Here is a 25,776-nt window from a genome sequence, read left to right as displayed (position 1 = left end):
TTAGTTCCGATCGTGGGCTTAGTTTAAGCAAGCGCCCTTTCGTCGCATCTCCTCCATCCGAACAACCTTCCTCCCGATTCCTTGTCCTGCACACTCGTGTCTTCCTCCTCTTCTCCCTCCTGTCGCCCCTTCACGAAGCCCGAAGAGATCCAACCTGTAGGCTGCGCGATTCGAGAACCTGCCAACGTAGCAAGCAGGCCGAAAGCAGCGTCGCTCACCCCATTGCTCAGTCTCGCCTCCCCACTCGTCAGGACCCATCTTTCGAATCTCGCCCCGTAGACAGGTCCTTTGGCCGGGCAAAGAAGGTCATTCAACTGCGTGAGGGCAAACCGGTGTCGTCGCGAGGAAGAGCCGAAGCATCGTCGTCAACTGTGTTATGCCCAGTACGCCGACGGTCCACCAACGAGCACAGGATCATCATCATTCAACTTCTTTCGTTAACGCAGCGCAGCACAACGCAGCCGCAGCCAGGCAAGGGCACGCTGGATACGCTAAGCCTTCTCCGGCCCAGGGGCCCCTGGGAGCCTTGAGCCCTACCATTTCCACACCGAGCAACCCGTCGATTGCCTCTGGTGGTAGCGTCGTCCATAACAGCAATGGCGCAAATGGAAGAACAAGCAAAGGTCAAATAGCAGGGCCAGCCAATGGAGGAGGCGGAGGTGGTGGTGCAGTAGGCAACAGCAGTGGCGATGCCGGTGGTGGTATTGTCTCTGGTGCCGGAGTGGGACAGGCAAAGGTCAATGGTGATGACGGACAAGATCGACAGGGCGGCGCCATCGCTGGTCCGGGACCAAGCACTGTGCAGGCTGCCGCTGCGGCTGCAGCTGCCGCTTCTTCGTCAAAGACCAACCAGTTTACTTTGCATAATGGTGTCAGCGAGGGCCAAGATGCTCCTCAGGACCTGAGCCAGGAGGTGTACTCGATCTTGTACAAGACAAGGAGGCGGCGCGCATGGGAAAAGTCTCGTCACATCGACGAGGTGATGCCAACGAGGGAGGAGCTCGACGAACAGGTGCGACCGCCGCTGCCGAACCCAGACGAACAGGACAGGGACCTCATTCCCCTCAGCGCTATCGCTCAGAGGCTTGTCTTCTATGCATGGCAGCTCTTTGCCAATCAGGTGGAAATGTGAGTCTCAGCTCGGAACATTGCTCTCCAACACGACTGTAGGCTTACATGTCAATATGACAGCAACCCTTCTCTCTCGCCGATGGAGCGTCGAAAAAGAATGTTCAACGACGCAGTCGAAGCTCGCAAGCAACTCATCAAACTTCTCGTCCTAGCTCGGTGGTGTGCATGCGCAGAGGAGCTTCATCTAGCGAGGGTGAGCACGCGTCTTCCTGCTTACTGCCCGTCTCGTGGCTGACTCGAAAGCCGGGGGATTCCAGGACATCATCTCTTTCATCAACGATCACATCTTCCAGACGGACTCAGCGGTGGCCTCTTTGAACGAGACGCGCAGCATCCTCACCAGGGCAAGGTAATGGTTTGCACTCAATGAAAGACGCTCACCTTTTTGGAGCTGACGGCGTCTTTGACCATTGCTCTGCAGGTTGCGCTCTTTTGACGTCGTCACGGCCATTGAGGTTCTTGGAGCGGGAGCACCGCAAAGAGTGCCGCCTCTAATCAAGGTGAGCTTACCTGGCTCGTTGACTAAAGAACGACGCTGATCCGCTTGCGTTCAGGAATCAATCGCTCCCCAAAAGCAGTACACCGACGACGAGGCATTAGAAATCATCGAGGAGCTCAACGAGGCCCTGACAGTGAGGCTGGCGTGCGACGAGGCTATCCCTGTCCCAATGCTCAGCTATACCATCGGTGGGTCGCCGGCCTCACCCAAATCCTTCTTTACCCCCTCCACTTCTACTGACCCTCAATCCGACTCTTAGATGACGGTCGAGCATGTTTCGTCGTACCGTCTCTCTTCGAAGCGGATCTCACGTTAGCAGGTGTCAGCATAGAGGAAGCCCTTTGGCAATTGACGAGGGTCAAGTTCGACTTCAAGATTACCGGCAGCGGGGCCGATCGCTTTCCAAGGCAGCCCATCAATCAGCAGCGTCAAGTCATCCTCTACCTGGCCAACGCAGAGCTGGCACCGAAGAGCATCGCCGCCGTCCCAGAATTGGAGGCATCAACGGAGCAGGTTCCGGCACAGACAGCGACGGCTGCCGTGACAGTAGAGACCGACGTAGAGATGCATGATGCAGAAGATGGCATCCCTGCAGAATTTGACAAGCCTGGCGATACACTGCCATTTCGAAAAGATACGCCGCTCTTGCGGCTCTACAACTTTCTTCGTGAGTTGCCATTCCTCTCCCCTGCCTACTTACTGGTCTCTCACGCGTCGTTTCGCACAGAATCCCAAGCCCTCAATTACCAGCTTGATATCCTGCATTACCAGGCGATACAACTCACAAAGCTCAGCTGGGGGGCGAGCTTGGCTGTTCACATGGATCACACAGCCCGACCACGTACTCTATCGATTAGATACTGGAACCAGCAAGGAGCCGTTCGAACAGAGAGCGGCCAGCGGGGCGAGCAGCAGCGAGCCTGGACACCCGCAGCAAGCGCCACGCTCAAGGTCTCGGTTCGAGAAGTGCAGGACTCGAGTGGCAAAGGAGTCACCGTGGAAGGCCTCCTTGATGTGCAAGACGACGACGAAGAGAGGGCACGAAACCAGTCCTTGACGCGCCTTGAAATCCCCGTCGAGTGGGAGGTTGACGGTCCTGCTACGCCACACTTACGCACAAAAGACTTCACCATCGACAACCGGGATCTCGACATTGAGAAGCTTCTTCTCGAAGCCGTCAGTAGGCACGCTCATGCTGCCCTGCTGGCGTTTCGGTCGAGGATACAGGCAAGCAGCCTGTGTGCAGCTGTGGGTTCGGATCAGTGCCGCCTGCGTAGCCACATGGAACATAGGCGGCCGACGCACGCGCTCGTACTTCCTCTGCACGAGCGTCTCTGCCTTGTTCTTCACCTCGATGCTCTCTCAGGTCAGCTTCGGCTCGAGGAAGCTCAAGGTAGCGGAAGCACAACGTCCCTATCTTGCACGTCCTTGGCAAGCCATGACAGGTCGAGGCAGCTGCGCGATGCATCGAAGCGGCTCAATGACCGTCCAGGGCAGGTCGTAAGCATCCTTCAAAACCTCCGATGCAATGTCATCTTGGAGGACCTTGAGCAAAAAGCTTCGCTACTCGGACTACCCTGTACGAGGCGATTGCCGCTACGGCAGGAAGACTACCAACAGTTGCGGGCTCATCCCGGCACCATGCTCTTCGTCCATCTCGCCCCCTTCCCGACATACTATCTCGTCTTGCGCGTCACCGACGATGCGATACGCGTTGCGCTCATCTGTGCTCACACTTTCATGGAGGGCGTCATGACTTCGATGCTGATATACTCGCTCGTTTGGCTCGATCGCTCGAGAATCACAAGGTCGCATGCGCTTAGTGAGGAGGCGAAAACACTCGGAAAAAGGAGACATGGCATGAATGTGGCGATCTCAAGGGGTAACCCGATGTCTCTGACGGAAGAGGAATTGGCAAAACTTTACAGCTACAGCCTAGCCCTCGTCAGCTTCAACAAGGTCGAGCAGCAGCTCCAGCTAAAGAATGTTCCCTTTGTCCACGTCAGCCCTGCTTCCGCTCGTTCGGGCGAGATCGACGATTGCGACGATGTCCAACGGAGCGTTATCGACTTGGTCCCTAGCCTCGCCCTGCGTGCCGATATGCTCCTGGGGCCGGCTCATACCATTGTCAAGCCGAATCTATCGCTCAAGATGAAGCAGTGGTGGGATGTCTCGAAGAGCCGCGTGGAAATCTCAGCACGCTTGCGAGTGCGGGCGGGCCTTTCGAACCGTCGCATAAGTGCTTCGGGCGGAGCGACGCTGGACTTCGACCCGCGCACATCGATCTTGACCTTCTCGACGCAAGATGTCGACAACTGCATCTCGATGTTCCTCCTCGAGTGGAACCGAGTGTCCAAGGTGGCCAACCTCGCAAAGGAGCTCCTCGGCTGCCACAAGATCGATGGATGGTCCTCTGGATTTGTGCCAACGCTCGACAAGTTTGACCTTTGTAGCGTCTCGTTTGAGTATGCCAAAGGTCTTAGCGCTGAGGTGTCTTGGCGGGAGGATCTGCGGCTCCTAAAGGGCGGCTTTTACTCCATCGTCTTTTCGTCTTCGCTGGCATCCAAAAACCCGCACGAGGTCATGGCACCGACGCTGCAGAGGTCGCTCAGCCGGGGCAACGACAACGAGCCGGGATTCTGGCTTGGGTTCTTGAAGCTTTTGCAGAACCTCTTGCCCATGCTGGAGCAGGTGTCAGAGATCGACGAGCGGTGTCTCGAAGATGTCAGCAGTCCTGAGCTCGAGGTCCGATCGGCGACGCAGCTTCGTCTCGTCTTTTGGGAGCAATACGTCCTCGACATTGAACTTCGGCGGGGGGCAAAGGTGCTTTTCAGCACGACCACCGCGCCGTCGCCAGCTCTCGAGGCCAAAGTGGTAGTAGATGAAGATCGACTGAAAAGAGCCACAGCCATTCCCAACTTCGATCGCATTGCGCTCGACGTCACCAAGGCATACTGCGAACAGGCGGAGCCCTCGTCTTCTGAGTCCTCGAGGATTGTCCAGAGGCTACCCGCCGTACTGGCGCTGGAAAGGGGGATCCTGTCCGATTGCACCCCGGCAACGGCTAGATTCGTGCTCCGCATGCTCCAGGAAAAGATTGTAGAGGAGCTCACGGCAGTGGAAGCAATTTGATGTTCCTGTCAGCCATTAGAGCTGCAGCCACTCCCTTCATGACGTCCCGACCTAACGTCTCTCTCTCCTCACCTCTGAAACTTAAGGTGCATTTAACCATCGACTCAGTCCATTCAGCTGCTCCTGCACTCTAAAAGTGCGCCGAGCCGGACTCTGCGATCGTAGCTGTTGGCCGAGAAGAAAGGACGATGACCTTTGCTCAATCCTCGATCCAATCTCTCTAGAAACGGAGAAAGCAGAGCAAAGGAAGGTAGCTCCAAGCGCTTCTCCAGATGTGGTCCAGGGTGCTCACTAAGACAACTGGGAATTGGTCAACACTCACAGGATCCTTGCACTGCCAGCCGTATTCCGTCACTTCTAGGTTCATGCCTTTCATCGTGGATCGTGGACTGTGTTGCCGCGCACAAGCATAAGCCCAAGTTTCATGTCCCTGCGAAGCTGCTGCATGGGTCCAAAGAGAGAGAATTGGTGCAGCCTATGATTCTTTCTTCGAGCATGAAGCTGGCCCTTGAACTCGTACGCTTGTCTGCCTGCTTTACTGTGCATGGGTGAGCAGCTTTTGGATGCAAATTGCTCATGCCGGGACAGTTTATGGGGATGCATGCCTTTCCAGAGGTCACTTATGACATGATGGTGCAGCTGCCCCAAATTGTTTTAGAATGGCAATGACTGTACAGTACTATCTTGGAACCTGCCCCTTTCGTATCCAGCAGAGGGTCCCCCTATTCTCGAAAGAGTTCGGGTTGCACAAACAAAGCCGACTGCATTGGCCGACGGTGAACGATAGGGTGGGGACCCTTTCATCGCGAGTCAGTAACCTCCGTTTAACCTCCGTTTTCTACTTTTCTTCTTCTGGTCGTCTCCAGTCGACCTCTATCTGCAATTAATTTATTTCACCTGACGTCCCGCATCCCGGAAAAATTGCGGGACGGCTCGTATCCAGGAACGAAGCTAGTCGCGGCCAGAATCAGAAGTGCGTCGGTCTCCGATTTGGTCACAGTAAAAGCCGTGGCCAGTTGTGCACACAACACTACAAGTACTATACTACAGGCTTGAAGACGGGTTGAAGCATTGCGACGCGAGACGATAAGCTCAAAGAGGAACGAGGCAGGTGTCGGTACTGAAATTGCGCAGCAGCGCCAAGAGACGGAACCTCTCGGCTCTCGGCATGATACAATAGCCATGCGTTCTACAGCACAAAAACAGACGGGTTTATCACTCCTGCTGTTAGGATGGGAAAAGGCCACGAAGCGCTTGCGAGCGCGCGGAGCCGGCGTGGCCGAACGTCGATGTCTCTCGGACAAACGAGAGAGTCCGCGCTATCTTTCGCACTTCTTTGCTCCTTGGACCAGCCCAAGTTTTAGATTGAATGTGCTGTTCTTTGTCGTTGACAGGATCGTCAGGAACGCCCGATGGATCCGAGCGGGTGCACTTCATTTATTGGCTAGTAGCAGAAGTACTGTGTGACTCTCGCTGACTTGAGACAGTACGTCTCTCACAAGCGTGAAGTTAGCGGCCTTCAACCAAGACCTGTGGAAGGTGCGCCTGCTCTTTCTTGCAGGACCCGCGTTATGTGAGCCAAGGATCTCGACAGATATGGCAAGTATTCGCTTGATGCAAGTTCTGATCTAGTGTAGGCAGAGGCGACCCATGTGGAACGCACGGCGCGGGCGCCTAGCACCTCCTTTGCGCAATAATATTATTAGGTGACTCGATGACGAAGTTCGAGGCCTTAGCCTGTTCTTTTCGACCCGTGGACTCTCACGCAAACTAGGACTGGTGCCCGCTTGCTGGCTCCTGCCGCAGATTGGAGAAAATTTTAAAAGTTGAAATTGGAAAAAGAATCTCGAACGCGGTGCCGAAATGGCTGTGCAGCAGCAACTCCGATTTCGAGGGACGGGACGTACTTGCCTTGGTGTCCCTGCTGTTGGCCGGAATGGGCTGAGCGCTTCGAGCGGGGTTAAATCTAGGGAGCAGGAGTACAGTAGTGAGGCCTAGATAGGCGAAGACCTCGGGACACAAATGCAGGGCAAAATCAAGAAGCACCAGGGATCGCAATCTCTAGCTTTTTTCTCTCACTTATTTGAAACACCGATGCAGGCGATAGACCAAGGTCTTCTTTTCTTAAATTGCCCTGGGCTGCAATGCGAGCGCCGCGCTCCTTCCCACAGTGATGCAGCTGCATGACGTTCCTTGTGGATGCATCGAGAGCACACATGCGTGCTAGTTATTTCGCTACTTCCGAACTGACGGTACGGCAGGCGAACCCCCACGTCTACTTCTATCTCCCTTCCCTGCCCGGCCCGCGATAAAATTTTGCCTGGCCCGGCTCTCTGTTTAGTCGTCGACGCCCGCGCGCTCGCAGCAGAATCGATACCGTTCCTGTTTTCGCGAGTGCGTAGACGTGCATACATAATCGACGCCTTTCCATTATTATTCAACTATTGGTCTGCTTTCCAGATTCAGTCTCCTGTGTTGCATCAGCAGCAGTGTGTAGAGGTGCGTCGCCTGACGTGCTCGCTAGCAAAGAGATCGGAACGCAAGGCAAGGAAAGAAAAAAAAAGACACTGCTTTATCTGCATTTCTTAGCCTGGGCTCGACCTGTCAAATCATTTCGGTCTCCGCACCTGCGCTGTGTCTTCCTTTCCCACCCTCTTCCATCTTGCTTAGGCTTTCACTTTCTCTGGAGGAGAGATCAAGGGTCGGTTGTCATTGCCCTACGACGACGACGACGACACCTGCTCTCCTCGACGTTTACGACGACAAGTTGCTCTCAAAGATTGGCTTGGAAGCAAAACGACAGATATAGCAGCCACCGCTTTCGGCAAGAATTCAAAACTCAGCTGCGCCCGGCCTGGTTTTCTCATTTCACGCTTCTACGCATAGGTCCCTTCTTTTCTTCAGCGATTGAAGAATTTGCACCCCGTACGTTCCATCGCGGTTCCGCCTACACAGCATCCGGCGCCCTCGGCAGTCGCAAAGACGGCAAAGGAACGCCTTGCAATTCGGCAATCTCTTTCACAGGGGCTACAGTAGTAGGATCAAAGATTTCCACCAGCAGCAGGTGAGGAGATCGATCCGGCGTGCCGACTGCACAGGTGGGTTCGGCTTCTTATTAATTCCACCTATTTCCATCCCCTTTTTGTGCGCGTCAGCAGGGCTTTCCATCTCGGTTTTTCTAATTTTTATTTTCTCTCTCTCTCGGCTCCAGCCCTCCGCGCTCTGTTCCACTATTCGAGCGCCGCAGCCGGGAGGATAGACAGGGAGCACCGCCTCCTTGTGCCTTCCACGTCGAGCTGGTCGAACTTCCGGCAGCCTTGTTCCATACGAGCCGCCTGCATCTAGGCAAGGGAAACGAAGGTGCGACACGCTGCAGTCTAGGTCCACCCTCTTCTCCCGGTGGCCGACAGATAGGCCTTGGCATCCAGGCACCTTTTCGCCTTGGCCGTCGTCCCTGAGGGCCTTTATTATATTTCCAATTACCTTTCTAATTTCTTCATTTGACGTGTCGGACGTGCGTAGCTGCGCTTTATCAGCCACGACTTTAGACTCCGCGAGGGCAAGGTGAACAAGGGGGAAAAAAGGACTTGGATATCCGATCGACTTCCGGCCTCGCCTCACGAGATCAAGAAGTCCCAGCACCTTCTTTCGCCGCCCGCGCATCTCGCTTTCCGTCCACGATCTTCTTCTTCGACGACGAGGGCCGACAACGACGACGACGACAACAACAACTTCTCCGCTCTCCGTCGCTTTATCTGTCGCCCGAGCGCACGCTGTCAACGGTTCCAGGGGCGAATCTGACCGCTTTGGCCAGCTCACGCATCACTCCGTCCTTTAGATTATCTCTTTGTCCTCTTGCACCCTCTTGCAGGTGAGTCAGATTTGGAGCTACACCATGAAAAAAGGGGAACGGGTTTCTTGTCCGGTGGGGCCTCGTGAAATGAGGTATTTTTGGGAAACGAAAGGGGGAGTGGGCGGTGCGGACAAAGAAGGGAGCAGACAAGGAGTCCGGCGGGCGATTCTCGGAGGAAAGACGACGCGGTATTCGAGAAGCAGAAGAGGGCGGCGGCAGCGGCGGCGTTGGCGAGGATTCCTAGATCTCCGGCCAGGATTCGCAATTTTTCTTTGCTCTGCCTCCATATCCTTTTTCCCCCCCTTCGCCCTCTTTCGTGCGAGACGGATGTCGAAGGTTGCCCGCAAGAGCAAAATTGGTCGGGTTGCCGCGATACCAGCTACCTTTATCCGAGACCGCGGTCCTTGCTGACCGGGCAATGGTGTCCGGCATGCAACATCCGCGTCCTCCTCCCTATTCTCTTCCTGCTCGCTCGCCACTTCTCCCCCTATCTTTCTTCCCCTCGCCGCCCATGTCCGCTCCTTCATCATAATTCTCGCGCTCATTTTTGCTGACGCATACTTCACCGCTATGCAACTCTACAGGATATCTCTCCTTCTTTTCCGGTTCGCCATTTCGCCGTCTAAAACTGAGAAGCAGAACTGTGGACGGTCGACTGCGCACCAATCGGCAAAGACTTAACGCGGACTTCTTCCCCCCTTTTTATTTCCTTTGTTTCCCGTGGATTGCTCTCGAGCGAGAGAGCGGCCTTTCCCCTCTTACGATCAACAGTCACGAATATCACCACGAATCACAATTTCGACTGCAGCTAACAGGGGCAGACATCATTCAACATACGACTTTATGGCCGCAACGATTTCTTCGTCGACAGAGCGACGCGACAGTGTTGCAAACACGTCCGCCTTTGCCATGGAAGCTGCTTTTCGCGGACGCAACAGCCAACAATCATCCAGCCATCCACGTTCACCTCGATACGCTCGTCCCTCGTCTTCGTCCTCCTCGTCTGCCAACCCTGCTCCCCCTCCAATGGGCGGCGGTCCCTCTTTGCGCCGTACAAGTCGCATCGATCAGCAACAGCAACAGGCCTCTTCCTCGTCCTCTTCCCCTGCGAGCAGCAAGAAGCACGATGACGAGAGCGAAGCAAAACGCGTGTCCGAGTGGCGCTACCCGAGCAACAAGAGGTCCACACCTCCGCACGGGGTGATTGCGGAGGAGAGCAAGGAAGAGGGCGAAGGGGAAACGGAGGCGCAAGCTGATGAAGACTCGACAGCTCCTGTCACGGGCATCAAGAGACGACGTGGACAACGATCGCCGTCAAAGACGAGGTCGGAGGGGCATGAAGCACGAGACGAAGACCACGATGAGCTGGCAGGGGACGAGGAGCACGGCGCCGACGATGTAGATGGAAGACCGACTTCCCCTTCTCCGTCAGGAGCTAGAAGCAGTCCTCCTCCCCGCAAGACGCCAAGGCTCGCGCAAGACGGTCCCCACTTTGGCGACTCACAACAACAGACTCAGCAACAATCACGGCCAGAGCATCGCTATCAACACGATGGAGCTTCGTCGTCTCGCATACGGACCTCTCACTCGCGGACACCGTCGATGGAGGATGGGGACACAGGCGCACCTCGTCGTAGCCGGAGTCGAGGCAGTGACGGTGAGCCAAGGCGCCCAGACCAGGGTCCACCAGGCACGGTGAACGACGACGGTGAGCCAAACTATACCTGGCGCAGCGAGAAGGGAGCAGAGGCGATGGACATCGATCGCAGTCACGGCTCCCTTCGCCCGCCCGCCTCAGGACCCCTCGGCCCGCCTTCACGGCACCTTGAGCCGCTAGTGCGCTTGCCTTCGATGACATCCGTCGGCCCGCCGGGCTACCACCACGGCCAACAACGCTACCCTGGCGAGCGACCCGGTGCGCCCCAGCAGACGCGCATGCCCCCTGGATACGGAGGTGACCCCTCGCCTCGACTTCCGAGCTTTGCGACGCTCCAAGGCGGAGGCGGTAATGGCGGTGGACAAGAGCGTCAGCATGGCCCCAGCTCGCCAACGATGCCTCCGCAACAGGCTCCCTTGATGCATCATCAGCAGCAGCAACAGCACGGGGGTATGACAGTCATGCCTGGCTCAGCTCGTGCCCAAGGTCTGCCTCCTTACGCAACCACCACTGGCCTGCCCTCGTACGCTGTCAGGAGCCCTCGCCAGCCTGGGGCCAGCCCATCGTTGTCGCAACATTCACAGGCGACGACGACAACGCCTAGCCAGCCGATGATTCACCCTTCCTTGGCCGGCCTGCCAGGCGCCGGCGGCAGTGCTGGCGGCAGCAAGCAGCAGCCCAGCTTTGTGAGCAAGCTCTACTCCATGCTCGAGGACGATTCCATCGAAGACATGATCGCTTGGGGTCCCTCGGGTACAGTCTTTAGCGTGGCCAACCCAGCCGAGTTTTCTCGCATCGTGCTGCCCAACTGGTTCAAACATTCCAACTGGCAGTCCTTCGTCCGCCAGCTCAACATGTATGGCTTCCACAAGGTCAATCACACCTACCAGGGCACGCCCGACGACGAGATCCAGGTCTGGGAATTCAAGCATCCAAGCTTCCGCAGGGGCGAGATTCACCTCCTCAATGACATCAAGCGAAAGTCGTCGAGACACAAGAGGTCCGAGAGCACCAGCCGGAGCATGGGTGGTGGACCTGGCTATGACTTTGAAAGTGGGCAGATGAGAAGCACGGGAAGCGCCACACCCTCGCCCGAGATCCCCTTGGCGACCATGGGTGGCGGCGCGATCAAACAGGAACGGGGCTTTGCTTCCTCCAGGCCGGCATTTGGCGGTGCATCCGGTTTCCGAGACTATCCCGTTGCCGGCCATCCAGGGGGCCATTCCCGCAACCCAAGCGGTAACAGCGCTATGGGCATTGTTGGCCCAGGCGGTCACATTGGCCCAGGCGGGCCTTACGGCAGTGCAGGTGGCCCTGGCGCTTACGAAGATGCGGGGGGCATGCGAGAGGGACCAGGCGCCGCCGGGCCTGGTCCTGGTCCCGGTCCGATCCGTGGGCCCATTCCCGGCGAGACGCCCGATGCGAGAATCGACGATTTGTCGGACCGCATCGACGCCATCATCCGTCACGCATCCTACCTGGAGGCCCAGCTGCGAGGAGTGTCCGAGCAGCTCTACCAGTCTCAGCAATCTGAGGCTGGTCTGAACCGACACATTGCGCATCTCGAGGGGCAGCTCTTTGCGCTTCAAGATCATGTCTATGCCCAGCCGCCTCCGCCCTCTACGTCGCCGCAGAAGCAGCAAGCCATGCACTCGCTCTCTTCGCCCAGTGCTAGTCACAGCTCGAGCCGACTTCCGTTGCCGAGCTACGGCTCGCGCCAAAGCGTTCCTCCACCCCCCTCATCCGCCTCTGTTCCGCCACCCCAGCCGTCTCAACAGCCGCCTCAACAGCAGAGTCTCAGCGGTTCAGGGCCCTCCCCGAGGCAGTCGCATCTTCACGTCTCGTCTTCGCGTGGTGCACCCCCACCTACCGGCTACGGTGATCAAGCTGGCTCTCGTCCATTCCCCTCTTCGTCTTCTTCGCGAGGTCCACCTCCACCTCCGTCTACTACGCGGTACCACCACTAGTGTTCGCTCGCTACAAGGCTAGAACTCACCCTTCTGCATCTTGTACGACCACTTCACCTTACTTCTCCGCTTTCCTTCTCACATCAGCAACAAGCAAGAAGAAAAGAGAAGAGAAGAGGAAAATCAAAAAAGAAAAAAAGAAAAAAGAAGAAAAAAAAAAGGAGTCCTTAGTAGTCAATCAGTGGTCTGGCCACCTCATTTTCCGATCGCTCGCTTGCTCGCTTTGTATATGTGTCTGTACGGGTAGTGACTAGTCTCTCAACTGTCGTAATCATCATAATTACGATCCACTTGTTTGCTGCTGCTTGATACGTGCACTTTTGGCGGCTAACGTTCCAGTGCGTCCTTGAGCCCTTTGACCTCGTCGACGCTGACGAGGCGCAACCCGCCGTCGTTTGTTGGTGCAGCAACGGCGGGTGCCGCGCCAGATGGTTGCCCACCGTGCACCTGCGACAGCATCTTTGCCTGCTGCTCCAGCGCGGCCGTGCTCGCGCTTGCGGAACCGCCCGCAGAGCAAAGGAGCGGGCCCACGCTCAGCGCTGTCCACTCCGACCAGAGCTGCTCGACCTTGTCTCGGCCTGGCGCGGATCCATTGCCTACAGACGGCGGGCGCAGGTAGAGGAGGAACATTGCGTCATAGCCTCCAGCTGTGACAACACCTGTTAGCAAGAACCAAATAGATTAGAGCGGAAGCAGATGGCTCACCGCCGGGAACGCCTCCTCCAACGATGCCTTCGGACCCGTCGATGCTGGCCTTGATGACGTCGCCCATCTCGTTTGGCTCGACAGGCGCACCTGCTTGTCTCCCAAGTTCGCGCATACCGCCTTGAACAGACCGCATGGCATTGCGAGTCTCGATGAGGAGCTTGAGAACCGAAGATGGCTTTTCTTTCACCAGAGCATCCCACTGGCGCACGAGAGCGAGCGTAAGAACTCAGCATGGAAGGTGTGAGCGCCAAACTCACCTCTTTGCTCTTTTTCGAAGCTGCCAGTTCAACGGCCTCGTCGTAGGCCTCTGGATCTTGTCCGTATGCCAGCGTGAGCGAAAAGAGGGAATCCGCCAGAGTCTGATTCGCCGACGCCAGGATCCGGTAGAGCTGTTTGGCTAATGACGAAGAAAAGAGAAGTTGTAAGCACACTGCATACATCGCGAGTGAGAGTCACACCGGAAGACGCACCCCATTCCGGCTTGCTCCTCTTCCACTCTGTCACCTTGCCGACCAAGCTGGGCGTGTTGCTGCCTGCGTCGACATCAGCCAGCACCATCTCAAAGCGCGGCGGAAGCGCCATGGGTGCCGGTCTTGCGACTTTGAGATTGTCGGAGATAGAAGCTGCGAGGCCTTCGACTGCTGTTGGGTGCGTTTCGCCCACCTGACCCGAAGAAAGGGGCGACGGGTGCCAAAGGGGGTTGGAAGGCTGAAGGGCTGGCCAGAGAGTTTCTGATGAATCGCTCGTCTGAGTCTGTGTGTCAGTCTCCGTTGGCAGCGCCTCAGAAGAGGAGCAGTCTCACCTCGGCTTCCGGGGATCCTTCCACAGCGACCCTCTCCCCTCTATCCAAGATTCCCTGTATGACATCCTTGTCGAATCTGCGAAAGAGATGACTTCCCCATACAGCTGCTGACACGTCGAATCCAGAGCCAACCTTCCCTTGAGCGGCGCAATGAGCCAGTTGCGCTGTGTTGTGGATCAATGCGAGCGACTCGGAAGGAAGGGAGCCGTCTGGTGCAGTGGGCACAGCACCAAGGTGAATGAGGAGCGAGCCGACAAGTGACGTCGTCATGGCTGCACTCGATCCCAACCCAGTCTTGTGAACGTCTTTTATCGGTTTCCCCTGTGACTGGAAAGGAGGAATTGACTGTAGCTCAGAGGTGCTCGGCGCCGCGCCCTGCAAGGAGACGAGAGTGAGCTTTTTCTAAGTATGACAGAGGAGGACTAGGCTGACTCACGCTACTGCTGCGTTGTGAGTAGAAGTCGTTGTCGGCCAGAACGTAAATGTCAAGACCACCAGGCGAGAGAGAAGCAGCCAGTGCGTCGGTTCCACGGGTCTCTTTCGCGAGGCGGAGCGCATACAAGATGGAAAGAGACAAGAAAGGGTTTGGTCCGGCGTGAGGCGAAGTGTACGTCTCCCTGCAGCCAATGGTCAGTCCCTCGTTCTTTCTCTGTACTAAGAGAGGCTACACACTTTGTCTGCACCAATGTGACCTCCTCCCCTTGTATCGATACTACGAATCCCCATTCAGCGCCGACAAATTGGGGTGACAGGACCTTTACCGGAAAGCGTCCCGAGGCCTCCCCGTCCCTTGTCCGTACTACTGTGTAGAAACGCGAAGAAGTCGAGATGACCAGACCGGGATAAGCGGGGTCGAGGACCAAGTAGCCACCCGCGATCAGCACCTTTCCAGGCGCCGACACTACCGTCTCCTTTCTCGCCGATGCAGGCGTCGCCATTGTGTTGATCTGAGGAAGAAGCACGAAAGTGACAAAAAGGTTAAAGTCAGTGCGAGGTTCCTCTGAGTCGGCCGAGACAGGAGGCAGCCCAAGTTTGTAAGCAGCTGAAGTCTATTCGCGCGAAGTCGGAAAGAATTTCCCTTTTTTTCTCTTTTGCTTCTCAGCACCAACACCTCGTCACCCCTTCTCACCCATTTTGCTCTGGGCAAGGAAAGTGAAGGAGGTCGACCAGGATGAGGCCGACAGCGTCCTTGAGGGCGATGCATCGCAGCTTTCTCTCACCCTCCAATCGATCGCGCCGGCTGTTCACCTCGTCGTTCTTCATGGCGACTTTTTGCGGTGCCGTCATCACTGTTGGCCTATCTGCTTCGTCAATTCTTCCCTGTCCAGCGAGAATGCGAAGGGACCAGTACAGGAGGGAAGTGAGCCTGGAAGAGCCAGTGGATCGTGTCATGGACGAGAGACTCGACGGCGAGAGAGTCAGATTAACACGAAAGGGCGGCTGGATCGAGATTGAGGAGCGAAAGCCTCGATTGTCTTAACGCAGCACGGTATCAACATCAGCGCCTTTAGGATGACCATCAGGGCAACCATCTCAGCAACAACACAAACCATGTACTAGTATCGATACCATTAGGTGAGTCTCTCCTCGTCTACGTACCCCTTGTCCGATTCCCCTTTGCCCTTTCCATGATGATATCCATACTATAATCGCAATGCTATGGCTGAAGGCCATAGTGTCGATGATTACACAAAGTTATTTTGTCAACACCACTCTGATTCCTTGTGCCCTCCCTGTGCTTCCCCATTCTCCATTACGAAAGTCGGCTGACACTAATTTCCGTGTCCGCACAGAGCACAGCGACGGAGCGGCGTCAATTCTCTCTCTCTCTTCGTGGAGCGGAGATCCCCCCCTCTTCCTTGCTTTTCTCTCTCAATCTGTAAAACCCATTTGTCACATTAGCATCATCGTCACTTCTTCAACGCAATCAGTTTGACACTTCACATCTCGCTCGGTATGCTCTTTCCGAGCTTCTCTCTTTCCTTCTTCGCTTCGGAGATAGCAGTCCAGCCACGAATGAGGTAAGTGCAGACACGTCGAAGCCCCTCTCTTCGCTGGGATGCATTATTATCTACGTTGTCAAGAGTCTGATGACAGCCCGTGGCGCTGCAAAGTGAGGCAAAGAATATAGTTCTGAAAGGCACAGGCAGTCTCTCCTGCAGCCTTCGCTTCCTCTGTTTTCTCGCAGCATCCTCTGACCCCAAATGTGTCCCGAAGAAAAAAGCTACATCACACTCAAGACTCCTCTCCTCGTTCGTTCGTCCTGCTCACCAACTTTGGAGGACATCGTCTATTGATTGATCAACAAATGAACCCTAGAGTGGAAAGACAAGGACCACGAGTAATGGTATATACTTGGAAAGGTGGGAATCATCGCTTGATATGAGTGAGTCGGTCGAAACTTGGCTTGGTTGTGTAGGATGAATAAGAAGGGCGTTCCTAACCAGACGGGGGAGCCTCACCACCGAGCAGACTCATCCGTTTGAGAGCCTTTCTCCACCCAGGCTCCTCCTGAGCCGCTGGCGGTGCCAAGTCGATCTCGCGCCCGTTGCTGCTCTTCGACAACGAATAGGTTGGGCTGCTCAGCTGCGCATAGCTCTCATCGCCTGCGACGCTGCTGCTCCGGCTCGTGTCCAGGTGGAGAGCATTGCTCCCGTCGACACCGCCGTTCGCGATGTCTAGCAGCGTCGAAGATCCATCCCTTCTCGAGCGATGCCTAGCCGACACGCTACCGCGAGCCGGAACCTGTGTCAGGCTCGCACCAGCTCCGTTGGCGTCGAGTGCACGCTGTCGCTGTTCTGTCCTCGAAAGCGAGGAGTTGCTACTTGCCACGCTCGTCGATCGATTTCTCGACTGTGCCGCCGCCGTTGCCGGCTGAGGCTCGAAAGTGGCAAGCCTCGGTCCAGACGCGTGGCCGCTGCTCTTGGGCGTGTCAGTCTGCGTCGCAGACGGCCCTGCTTCTGCGTACGATCCGCTGGCGTTGCTGCTAGCACTAATTACGCGCGAGAAGAATGTGCCAATGCTAGTGCTCTGCCTGTGCAGATTCGGGCTTCTCGGGCTCCTCAGCTGATGCTCTGGCAGATCGAGACCCTCCTTTTCGAGTGCTGCCCGGATCCGCTCGCGCTCCTCAATGTCAATGGCATCCTCTTGTTCCTCAGACGTCGAGATGCGACGAGGAGCGGGAGGTGCCGCGGCACTTGAAAGCGCCAGTGGTCGAAGATTAGGATTGTCTTTGTTGGGTGGTGAAGCGGGAGACGACGAGGCTCCCAGCAACGCCCTCCAATCTATAGAGCCTGTTCGGCGCGGTTTGGCCGTCGTAGGCGTAGTCGCAGAGGCTGGGTCTGACCCATTGGAGCCGGGGGATGCTCTAGCAAAGCCCAGAAGTCCGCTGCCGCTCTGTGCCCTTGTAGCCTTGTCCTTGTCTGCGTCAAATTCAGTCGCCAGATTCGAAAGTCGGGACCTCTGCCCTCGCAGACGGCTGCTGGTGCCTCGCATGCTCCGCTTGCCATCCTGATCGGCAGCCAAGATGTTCTCGTAGCCTTCGCGTGCAATAATTCGGTCGAGAATCTTGGAGACGTAGAGTGTCAATGCCTGGTTGGCGTCGCGGAGCTCCCACACCTCCTTCTGAAGCTCCTCGACATTGTCCGTCAACGCTTCGCTCCGTTCTCTTCTCCTCTCGCGCCGCTTGCCCGCTTCCCCGTCGTCAGTCTTTTCCAATTCGCTCGCCAGACTCGTCGGAGGGTTGAGAAGGGTCGCCGATGGACGTGGCTTGAGGGTCTGTCCCTTGCGCCTTCGTTCCTTGGCTTTCTCCCTCTTCTCCCTAGGTACGTCGGGCACGTCGTCGACATCGTCCTTGTCTGCACCGCTTGTGTCATCATCTTCATCGTCATCGTCATCCTCGACGTCGTCGTCGTCGTCATCCTCGGTGCTCCCCTCTTCGCTCTCGGACACCTCACCCGATCGACCAGTTACACCATTGTAGCGCCGGTTCAAGACAGCCGACTCGCTGATGAGGGCGCCACTTAGTGTCTTCTCCTGAAGAATGTCGATGTACGTTTCGTTTTGCTCGCGCAGGTCGACGTTGGTCATCTTGACGTCGCGCAGCTCGGTATGCAGCTGCTGCATCGTCGCCGTCAGGCTGGAGTGCGACTTCTGCAGAGATGCCAGCTCAGCGCGGAGAGACTCCAGTTCGGCCGCTCGGGCCTCGTCCTCCAAAGTACGCCGAAGCTGCCTCTTCGAGCCCGCTGAAGATGCCGAGACGTTGCCGACTTCGCTCAGGCTCTCGTCACCTTGCCCGATCATACTGTCGTCTTGGCTTGGCGGATCTTGGCCAGCCTCGTCATCCTCGTCATCGTCTAGCGAGTCGGGTCCAGGAGACAGCGAGCTTCCTCTCGCTGCGGCCTTGAGCTGGGTGACCTGCCTCTGCATGCGCTCGTTTTCCCGCGCCAGCTCGTGGTTCGACGACGCCAGCTTCTCAAGCTGTGAGGAGGCCTTTGCCTTTTGTGACTGGAGTAGCTCCTCCATATCCGCATAGTACTGTCGTTCCTTGTCCGCAGTTGTCGTCTGTGAGGCAGAGTGAGAATGAAGGTGAGCTGGGAATCTAAACGCTACAAGGGCAAGAGGAGGAGGAAAGCTCACCTGATCGGTGTATCGTCTTTCCGCTTCTGCCTTGCTCCTCTCGCTCTCGTCGAGCTGTTTGCGGAGCCTCTCTACGATGCCCAGCTTCGAATAGACCTCGTCCTCCATGCGCTCCTGCTCCCTCATCAACTCGTCTACCCGCTCCTCCCGCTGCGCCACTGCCCCGTTCAGCGAGTCGATTTCGGCCTCCGAGAGACGGAGCTGAGATGAAAGGTTGGCGACGCTGGATTGGAGCGCTTCGATGGTGTCGACGTTGCCCTCGAGACGCTGGTCGAGGAGGTCCATTTGTTCCTTTGCTCGCTTGAGAGCCATGACGAGGTCCTCGCGCGTGAGCCCCTCGAGGGCCTGCTCCACCTCTTCGATGGGAATCTCGGTAGTCTGCACAGGTGGCGTCATGGGCGACTCCACGCCGGGCAGGCCCAGGCCATCCAAGATCGGCGACGCAGCGACCGCATCAGCCGCATCGCTGGGCCCCGGCACGGAGCGCCCGCTGCTTGCTGTCCGTGGCACGCCACCGCGACGACGGCCAGGGGGTGCAGGTCGCCCAAGTGCACCTGACACGGCAGAGCGACCTTCCATATTGTCGGCTTGCCTCAGACAGTGTTGTTGTTGTTGACAATGTCAATCATCTCCACTCTCTCCAAGACAAAGAGACCAACACTTGCAGCCCTTGGCTTTCTCGACAGCTTCGGGCCGCCGGGGGTTGACAAGGACAAAGCAAGGGCCCAAAGCCAGGTGGAAATCACGTGGCCATCTCCAGCTGCACGCCACGTTTCGCGCTTTATTTTAGAGCGTTCTTTCGAAGAACAGGCTTGCAGCAAAACCCCCTTGAAATCGAAATTGGACACCCGACAAATGATACACTCGGGGACAGCGCTGGCCCCTCGCTGCTCCTCGTTCCCCTCTGCAGCTCCTAGCAAGCCTTGACCTACCATTGCCAAATATACCTCTAGCCAGGACAAGTCTTTTCTGGCGTTCCCCGGAGAGATCGAACGCTTGCCCATCCCGGGATTTCTCTAGCAGAAGTACACACACACGTCTAGCGGGTCTTCCATTTGTTTTGTTCTTTACATTTAGCTGTAGTAGCAACAGTAGTAGTGTATTCACAAAGGGAATAACAAATGTGTTTCTCGACAAACAGTGTTTGCTGCGAACGCGTGTTTGAATATTCTTTTCCTTCTCTCTCCCCCTCTTTTCGACCTCTAGCCCTGTTGGAGAGACAGCTCGTCACCCGTCACGAACCGACGACGCCATCGACACCGGCAGAGTCCCCCTCCTCCCTCTCCCCCCCTTCTCACCATCACCTCTTTCCTTCCCTCTCCTCTCCGCCCTTCGTCTTTCTTGTTCTTTGCGGCCCTCCTTTTCCCCCACGGTCCGCATTGTCTCCTTTCCCCACCCGCGGCGCTTGTTCCAGCAGCACCACCCACACTCGTTTTCAGAACCCACAAACATCGTCTAGGCAAGCACAAGTAGGCAGGCAGGCCCCTCCTTTCCTTCTTCACACCAAGTGGACCAAACAGGCAGAACGATCGGACCCTCCTCATATTAAGGCGGTCCCACTCCGAAGTCGAGACTCATCCTCTCATCGGACAGTTTTCTCGGTCGCTTGTCGTTCCAGAAGGGGAGAAAGCCAAAGGCGTAACACGGTCTTTTCGCGGAAAGCCTTGGAACATTGGAGGAGAAAGGAAAGAGGGAGATCTCTTGCGGAAACAGAACGATACACGAGACAGGACTAGGAAGGGTGATGCGAAGCTGGGCGTAAAGGATAGACGTTCTTCATTCTGGTGAGACGCGCACGGCTTGCTCGTGTAGCATCCAATGGAAGACAAAAAGCTGATTAACGTCTGACTCGCACCAGCATCATCGTGCTCCACTCGTCCTCACACTGCAAGTCGCTTCGGCTCTAGAGAGAAGGGTTTTAAAAAACATACTGTACACATGAGGCGGCATCAAGGCGGGCTCGGCTGCCAAGATGGCCGCGCGCCAACACGGACACACGCCTCGCGAGGGAGGCAAGGGACATTGTCATTGCTACTGACATTCGCCGCGGCACTCGTCGCGACGGCCGCGTCGGTGTCAGCGCAAAACTTTCCGGCGATTGACTTTCAGGGACTCGGTTCGGTGGGCGTCGCCGGTAGTTTTGATGGGATAGAGGTCTGGACCCCGCAGCTGTCGACGCAAAACGACTCCAACGTCTTTGACGCCGCCGTTGCGACGCTGATCGCGCGCAATCCCGATGGCACCTTGGCCAAGATTAACGAGACGGACCAGGGTGGAATCATTCGTTCCATCTGCCAGAAGCGAACGGGTGACACGCAGCTGGTATACGTTGGCGGACGCTTCTCCAAAATTGGCGCCCTCAACGTGAGCAACATTGCCTCGTACGACCCAGCGGCCAAGACTTGGGACGCCCTCAACGGCGGTCTCGACGGCGAAGTCTTCTCGCTGTACTGCAATGAGCAGTACAACGTCGTCTACGCCGGTGGTACCTTTGTCAAGCCAGTCGCCGTCACTGGTCCTCCTGCCGATCGGTTCTTGGGGTCGGTGGCCGTGTGGAACACCACCAACAGGGCTTGGGAACCAGCACCGTTTGGCGGTGTCGATGGCCTTGTGGGACAGATCACCACGGGCCTCAATGACACGACCATCAGACTGTCGGGTGCCTTTGACACGGCATTTGCCAGCAATGGATACAACGGCACGGGGCCCACTTCGGGCACCAACAGGTCTGCATCGGCACTCACCCTCGCCATGGCACCCTTGCCACTCGGACAGACGGAGTTCCAAGGAGGTCCCACCACCGACGACGCCAACTTCAACAATCCTGCTCAGATCCTCTGTCCCCAGGGCGCCGACGGCCCGAGCAACAGCTACCTCTTTGGCGACAACACCGTTGGCCGCCTGACGATGCGTGCCTTTAGGACCCTTCCCGTCCGTGCCATTCGTATCGGCAACACCTTCCAAGATGGCCGGGGTACCAAGACATTCGGCATTGTCTCGATTCCCGACAACGTCCAGCTCGAGCTCCTTTACCTCGACCCCGTCACGCTGCAGAATGTCACCTGCACCAGCTGTCCCCTGTTCCACGACCCCTCAGTGCCCTACCAGGACTTTCTCATCAGCAACAGCCCTGTCAACGGAGGTGTCAATGGCACAAAGATTCTCACAGGCATCGAATTCACCGCGTCCGAGTGGTACGGAGCAGGCGCTGGTCTGCACCATCTTCAGCTTCTTTCCGACGGTGGGTGGGCCTTTGCCTACCAGGGCTACAACCGAGGCTCGTGCAACTCCACGGAGCCGGGTGCCAACGGGACGCAGTCGAGCTCGACGCAGCGCGGAGGCTGGTACCAGACGATGGTTCCCAGCTCCGTCTCGGGCACCACTGAGCCCATCGTCGCCCTGACGGACAGCTACAGCAACCTGGCGAGCAACGCGCGCGCCCAGGTCGCCTGGAATATCGATATTGCCTACAATGGCACCTATGCCGTTTACATGTACATTCCAGGCTGCCTGGCGTCGAACCAGTGCGGACAGCGGACAGACGTCACGGTGACAGTCATGAACAACTCCACGAACACGGGCACGTCGGTGCGCATGTCGCAGGATGTACAAAACGACACCGAGGTGCTCGTGTACCAGGGTGCCTTCCAACAGCGGAATGCGCGGTGGATGCCGTCGGTGGTCTTGTCGATCCCTCCCGATGCACCGGCACCCAAACAGGGCAACCGCTTCACCGTCGTTGCCGACCGTGTCCGCATGCAGCTGCAGAGCTCCCCCGATGCCCACAACTTGTTCTATGAGCGGGGCTTCAGCGTCTTGGAGTATGCCGTCTTTGACCCGGCTGTTGCCAACATTACCGCCAACGGCACCCAGATCCTGTCCAACGACACCATGACGCCGCTGGGCAACTTTGGTGGCGCTCTCATGAAGAACGGCGTCCTCCGCAACGAATCCGAGGTCGCCTACGGTGTCATTTCGCTGGGCAACAAGACGTTTGTCGGAGGAAACTTTACCAGCGATGACTTCTTCACCCTGACTCAGGTCCCCCTCAACTCGACGTCAATGTTGAACCTCACGATTGCTCAGCCTGTATCTGCCAATACCTCGACAACAACGGTGTCGCAGGTCGTCACCACCACGGTCGTGTCGGGCGTGACATCAACCGTCACGATCCCAGGCACGACGCGCATCGTCACCAACAATGTCACCAGCAGCAGTACCAGCGGCAGCTCCTCTGGTAGCTCCTCTAGCGCCGTCTTGGCATCCTCGACCGGCAGCCGGTCCAGCAGAGCAACCTCGCAGCAGACGTCCTCGGGCTCCACGCCCGCCAATCGACTCCGTGAACGTCAAGCAACTGAGACTACATCGTCAGGCTCGACCAACAGCGCAAGCAGATCCTCGTCCTCGGCCACTTCAGCTGCGCCCACCTCGACAGCTGCTGCCGGAAACTCGACGACCAATTCGACGAGCATTCTGCCGCTCTCTGTTGTCAACGTCACGATCCCAGGCATGGGGCCTTTGAGCTTGTCTGGCAACGTGACACTGCTGCCCAACCAGACGATCATCCCCGTCAACGTCACTTTCACTGGCCGAGGCTTCCGCAACCTCGTCATGTTCGACCAGGCCAGCGGCGGTGGGAACTATACGCCCATGGCCGGCCACGGTCTCAATGGTATCGTCTTTGCTCTTAGTGCCATGGGCAACTTCCTCTACGTCGGAGGCGACTTCACCGCGACAGCCGACAACCAGACCTCGCTTGGCCACATTGCCCGCTACGACACCGTGGCCAACGTTTGGGCTCAGCTCGGCGGAGGCACCAGCGGTCCCGTCACTGGCATCGTCCCGCTCAAGGACTCGAAGCTCCTGGTCACTGGCTTCTTCAATGCGGTCAACGGAACAGCCGGTGCGGGTGGCTATGGCGTCTGGGATGCCTTGACGAGCCAATGGGTGTCTCAAAACGAGTCCATGATTGGCAACATGACGGCCAGCGACACGGGTACCGATACAGCCTACATGGCAGGCCAGGTGCAGAGCGTCAGCGGAAACATCGCGTCGGGTGCCGTCGGCCTCAGCGCACCCAATTCGGCGGGCATGTACCCCAACGTCAACGTGCTCAACTACTCGTTCGCCGCTTCGATGAAGGAGATGTACTCGACGCCGTCTGGCTCCAAGCCTGCCGCCTATGCTCGCAGGAGATCCTTGGCATCGCCATCGACTGTATCCACGAGCAACTGGTACCCCCGTCGCGATGCTCTGTCCTTTGAGGCGGTCGAGAAGAGGATCAGCAGCGCGCCTAGCCTGCTCGCACGTGTTGCCTCGGCCATCTCGTCGCGATCTTCCGACCAGACGCCCTCGCTGCTGACGTCGCTCGTCCGACGCGCCGATGTCATGGAGCCAGCCTCGCTCACCTCGTCGTCTGGCGATGAGATTCTGGCCTCTGCGTTCTGGCAGAGGGGCAAAGACGACTATGCCCAGATTGTTGGCGGCAACTTCACCACCAGTCACGGCGTGAGGAACCTTGGTCTGTACGATCCAAAGACCAAGGAGCTGTACGCCTTCCCCGATATGCCCAGTGGCGCCAATCTGACGGTCGTCCGCGCTGTCCTCGTCGATCGCGATACTCTCTATGTCGGAGGTGACGGTGGTCTCCAGGTGTTCGACTTGCCAAACAGCACCTGGCAGAACAACACGGCCGCCCTTACTGCAAACGAAGGTAAGGTGCTCAGCGTCACGGCCATCAGCCACAGACCGGACTCGACAACGGTCATCGTCGGCGGTACCTTTGACGAGGCAGGCAGCCTACCGTGCAACAACCTCTGCCAGTGGGATTCGCAAACATTGCGCTGGACCAACCTGGGAACCGGCATCGATGGACAGATTGCCGCACTCGACTTTGCTGGGGTGAGTTTTTTTTTTTTTTTTCTTTTTTTAAGCTGCTTTCCATTTCGCTTTGCTGACCTGATGACCCCGTCTACAGTCCAAGGCGAACACATTGATCGTGGCGGGCTCCATGACGATGAATGGCGCCGAGGCTTCGCTCGCCGGTTGGAACTTTGACAACGAGCAGGCTACGTGGACGCCATACGGTGTCGTCGGTCCTTCGAATGGCATGATTCCCGGTCCTGCCACGGCGATGGCCGTCGATGACCTCAACGTCAACTCCATCTTCGTTGCCGGTCGCACCACTGACGGTACGGAGCCGTATCTGGCCAAGTGGGACGGCAGCGTCTACTCGTTGCTGGGCACAATGGAGTTGCTCGATCCCACAGGTATCGCTCAGCTCTCGTTCGTCGGCATTACCAAGCCTCACCCCGACAACAACATCCTCGAAAACAATCGTCTTCTGGTCGTCAGCGGCGCGCTGAGCATGTCCAACTATGGCAATGTCTCCACTGCTCTCTTTGACGGTCAAAACTGGACGCCGTTCCTGGTCTCGCAGTCCAACACTGGTGGCAGCGGCATCGTTCGCGCATTCACTCGGTCTGTCGAGGTCTTGTCGTTCCCCAACCTGCACCACCTTGCCGTTGGCATCGTCATTCTCATCTCCATTGCCATTGGTCTCGGTGTCGTCTTCCTGCTCGTTCTCCTCGGCCTCATCTGGGCCCTCGCAAGGCGGCACCCGAACCGTGGTGTCGACGTCCCCATCTCGCCCTCTGACGAGACGCTCGCCATGGCGGGAGCGGCAGGCGAGAAGAAGCGGCCGTCGAGCCTGTTGGCGACGCTCAATGCTGCTACGGAGAATGTCATGCACAGTGGCGCACCTGGCGAGGATGCCACGCGGGGGGCAGAGGTAGGAGCAGGAGCTGCTGCTGCAGCGGGTATGGCTGGCGTGGGCGCCAGCAGCACCGGCCACGGCCACGGTCGCCAGGACTCGGCCGCCGTTGGTGGCACGCTCGAGAACAGCGACGAGACTGGACCCTCGACAGCCTTCCACTCGGACGGCCAGACGGGGCAGAGCCACTCGGGCCGCTCAAATTATTACAGCGGCGACGAGGGCGAAGGCGTGGCGTTGGGAGGAGGTGCCGGCGCAACAGCCTTGGGTGCCGGAGCCTACGATGGCATGGACGACAATGGGGCCAATGACGGAATCGAGGCGCATGCGAGATATAGCTTCGAGGCGACACACCCGTCCGAGCTGGCCGTGCGCGCAGGAGAGAAGATCTACATTCTCGACGACCAAGACGAGCATTGGTGGCTCGCAAGAAACGACAGTGGCGCCACGGGCGTGCTTCCGGCCACGTACGTCTTGTAAACGGGACAGTGCCTTTTCTCACCCTGCGAACGAATTATACCAGGAGGAGGCCAACAACAAACAACACCTACAGTCTTTACTCTCTCTAAACTCACTCTTTCACGCTCCTTTCTTTTGACAACACCCTCGACAGCAAA

The 25,776-nt window shown here is 57.3% G+C and overlaps 8 protein-coding genes across 8 annotated transcripts; 4 read left to right on the top strand and 4 right to left on the bottom strand.

The window, feature by feature from the left end:
* The first annotated feature begins 36 nt into the window (after nucleotides 1-36).
* FA10DRAFT_124271 (MED14-domain-containing protein) lies at nucleotides 37-4,948 on the top strand. The gene is made up of 7 exons (XM_025517945.1): nucleotides 37-1,128; nucleotides 1,192-1,324; nucleotides 1,389-1,480; nucleotides 1,553-1,631; nucleotides 1,686-1,818; nucleotides 1,890-2,297; nucleotides 2,358-4,948. Exons 1-7 carry the CDS (start codon nucleotides 377-379, stop codon nucleotides 4,760-4,762), a joined length of 4,002 nt encoding a protein of 1,333 aa, XP_025378006.1. The 5' UTR covers nucleotides 37-376; the 3' UTR covers nucleotides 4,763-4,948.
* Nucleotides 4,949-7,482: 2,534 nt separating this feature from the next.
* On the bottom strand, nucleotides 7,483-8,537 carry FA10DRAFT_124170 (hypothetical protein). Its single transcript, XM_025517944.1, has one exon. It carries the CDS (start codon nucleotides 8,423-8,425, stop codon nucleotides 7,790-7,792), a length of 636 nt encoding a protein of 211 aa, XP_025378005.1. The 5' UTR covers nucleotides 8,426-8,537; the 3' UTR covers nucleotides 7,483-7,789.
* FA10DRAFT_267241 (hypothetical protein) lies at nucleotides 8,532-9,261 on the bottom strand. Its single transcript, XM_025521828.1, has one exon. The coding sequence runs from the start codon at nucleotides 9,158-9,160 to the stop codon at nucleotides 8,651-8,653; it is 510 nt and encodes a 169-aa protein (XP_025378004.1). The 5' UTR covers nucleotides 9,161-9,261; the 3' UTR covers nucleotides 8,532-8,650.
* Nucleotides 9,262-10,883: 1,622 nt separating this feature from the next.
* Nucleotides 10,884-11,255, top strand: FA10DRAFT_230985 (winged helix DNA-binding domain-containing protein; the record flags this gene model as incomplete). Its single annotated transcript, XM_025518839.1, has 1 exon — nucleotides 10,884-11,255. A coding segment is annotated over one exon (372 nt), but the record flags the coding sequence as incomplete, so codon positions are not given.
* Nucleotides 11,256-12,489: 1,234 nt separating this feature from the next.
* Nucleotides 12,490-14,687, bottom strand: FA10DRAFT_279832 (ribosomal protein S5 domain 2-like protein; the record flags this gene model as incomplete). Its single annotated transcript, XM_025523572.1, has 7 exons — nucleotides 12,490-12,886; nucleotides 12,945-13,146; nucleotides 13,205-13,344; nucleotides 13,418-13,694; nucleotides 13,750-14,124; nucleotides 14,186-14,366; nucleotides 14,422-14,687. The coding sequence occupies 7 exons, from the start codon at nucleotides 14,685-14,687 to the stop codon at nucleotides 12,567-12,569; spliced, it is 1,761 nt and encodes a 586-aa protein (XP_025378002.1). The 3' UTR covers nucleotides 12,490-12,566.
* A 160-nt stretch (nucleotides 14,688-14,847) lies between these two features.
* Nucleotides 14,848-15,514, top strand: FA10DRAFT_124148 (hypothetical protein). Its single transcript, XM_025517943.1, has 2 exons — nucleotides 14,848-15,324; nucleotides 15,419-15,514. Exon 1 carries the CDS (start codon nucleotides 14,921-14,923, stop codon nucleotides 15,227-15,229), a length of 309 nt encoding a protein of 102 aa, XP_025378001.1. The 5' UTR covers nucleotides 14,848-14,920; the 3' UTR covers nucleotides 15,230-15,324; nucleotides 15,419-15,514.
* Nucleotides 15,515-15,948: 434 nt separating this feature from the next.
* Nucleotides 15,949-19,078, bottom strand: FA10DRAFT_267237 (hypothetical protein). Its single transcript, XM_025521827.1, has 2 exons — nucleotides 18,388-19,078; nucleotides 15,949-18,312 (listed from the first exon to the last, which is right to left on the bottom strand). The coding sequence occupies exons 1-2, from the start codon at nucleotides 18,964-18,966 to the stop codon at nucleotides 16,189-16,191; spliced, it is 2,703 nt and encodes a 900-aa protein (XP_025378000.1). The 5' UTR covers nucleotides 18,967-19,078; the 3' UTR covers nucleotides 15,949-16,188.
* Nucleotides 19,079-20,325: 1,247 nt separating this feature from the next.
* FA10DRAFT_260566 (hypothetical protein) lies at nucleotides 20,326-25,639 on the top strand (the record flags this gene model as incomplete). The annotated part of the gene is made up of 2 exons (XM_025520029.1): nucleotides 20,326-24,288; nucleotides 24,365-25,639. 2 exons carry the CDS (start codon nucleotides 20,326-20,328, stop codon nucleotides 25,637-25,639), a joined length of 5,238 nt encoding a protein of 1,745 aa, XP_025377999.1.
* Between the last annotated feature and the right edge of the window lie 137 nt (nucleotides 25,640-25,776).

Source organism: Acaromyces ingoldii (genome assembly GCF_003144295.1).
Source record: "Acaromyces ingoldii strain MCA 4198 unplaced genomic scaffold FA10scaffold_3, whole genome shotgun sequence".
NCBI lineage: Eukaryota > Fungi > Basidiomycota > Exobasidiomycetes > Exobasidiales > Cryptobasidiaceae > Acaromyces > Acaromyces ingoldii.
The sequence above is the reverse complement of the archived record's forward strand: the minus strand, read 5'-3'. Positions and strand labels throughout refer to the sequence as shown.

Coding starts and splice junctions, on each gene's coding strand:
- FA10DRAFT_267241 (XM_025521828.1), bottom strand. CDS start 9,160: ATGAGCGCGAGAATTATGATGAAGGAGCGGACATGGGCGGCGAGGGGA.
- FA10DRAFT_124148 (XM_025517943.1), top strand. CDS start 14,921: ATGAGGCCGACAGCGTCCTTGAGGGCGATGCATCGCAGCTTTCTCTCA.
- FA10DRAFT_267237 (XM_025521827.1), bottom strand. CDS start 18,966: ATGGAAGGTCGCTCTGCCGTGTCAGGTGCACTTGGGCGACCTGCACCC. Junction 18,313..18,387: donor AAAGACGATACACCGATCAG/GTGAGCTTTCCT, acceptor TCTGCCTCACAG/ACGACAACTGCGGACAAGGA.
- FA10DRAFT_124271 (XM_025517945.1), top strand. CDS start 377: ATGCCCAGTACGCCGACGGTCCACCAACGAGCACAGGATCATCATCAT. Junction 1,129..1,191: donor TTTGCCAATCAGGTGGAAAT/GTGAGTCTCAGC, acceptor TCAATATGACAG/CAACCCTTCTCTCTCGCCGA. Junction 1,325..1,388: donor AGGAGCTTCATCTAGCGAGG/GTGAGCACGCGT, acceptor GGGGGATTCCAG/GACATCATCTCTTTCATCAA.
- FA10DRAFT_124170 (XM_025517944.1), bottom strand. CDS start 8,425: ATGCGCGGGCGGCGAAAGAAGGTGCTGGGACTTCTTGATCTCGTGAGG.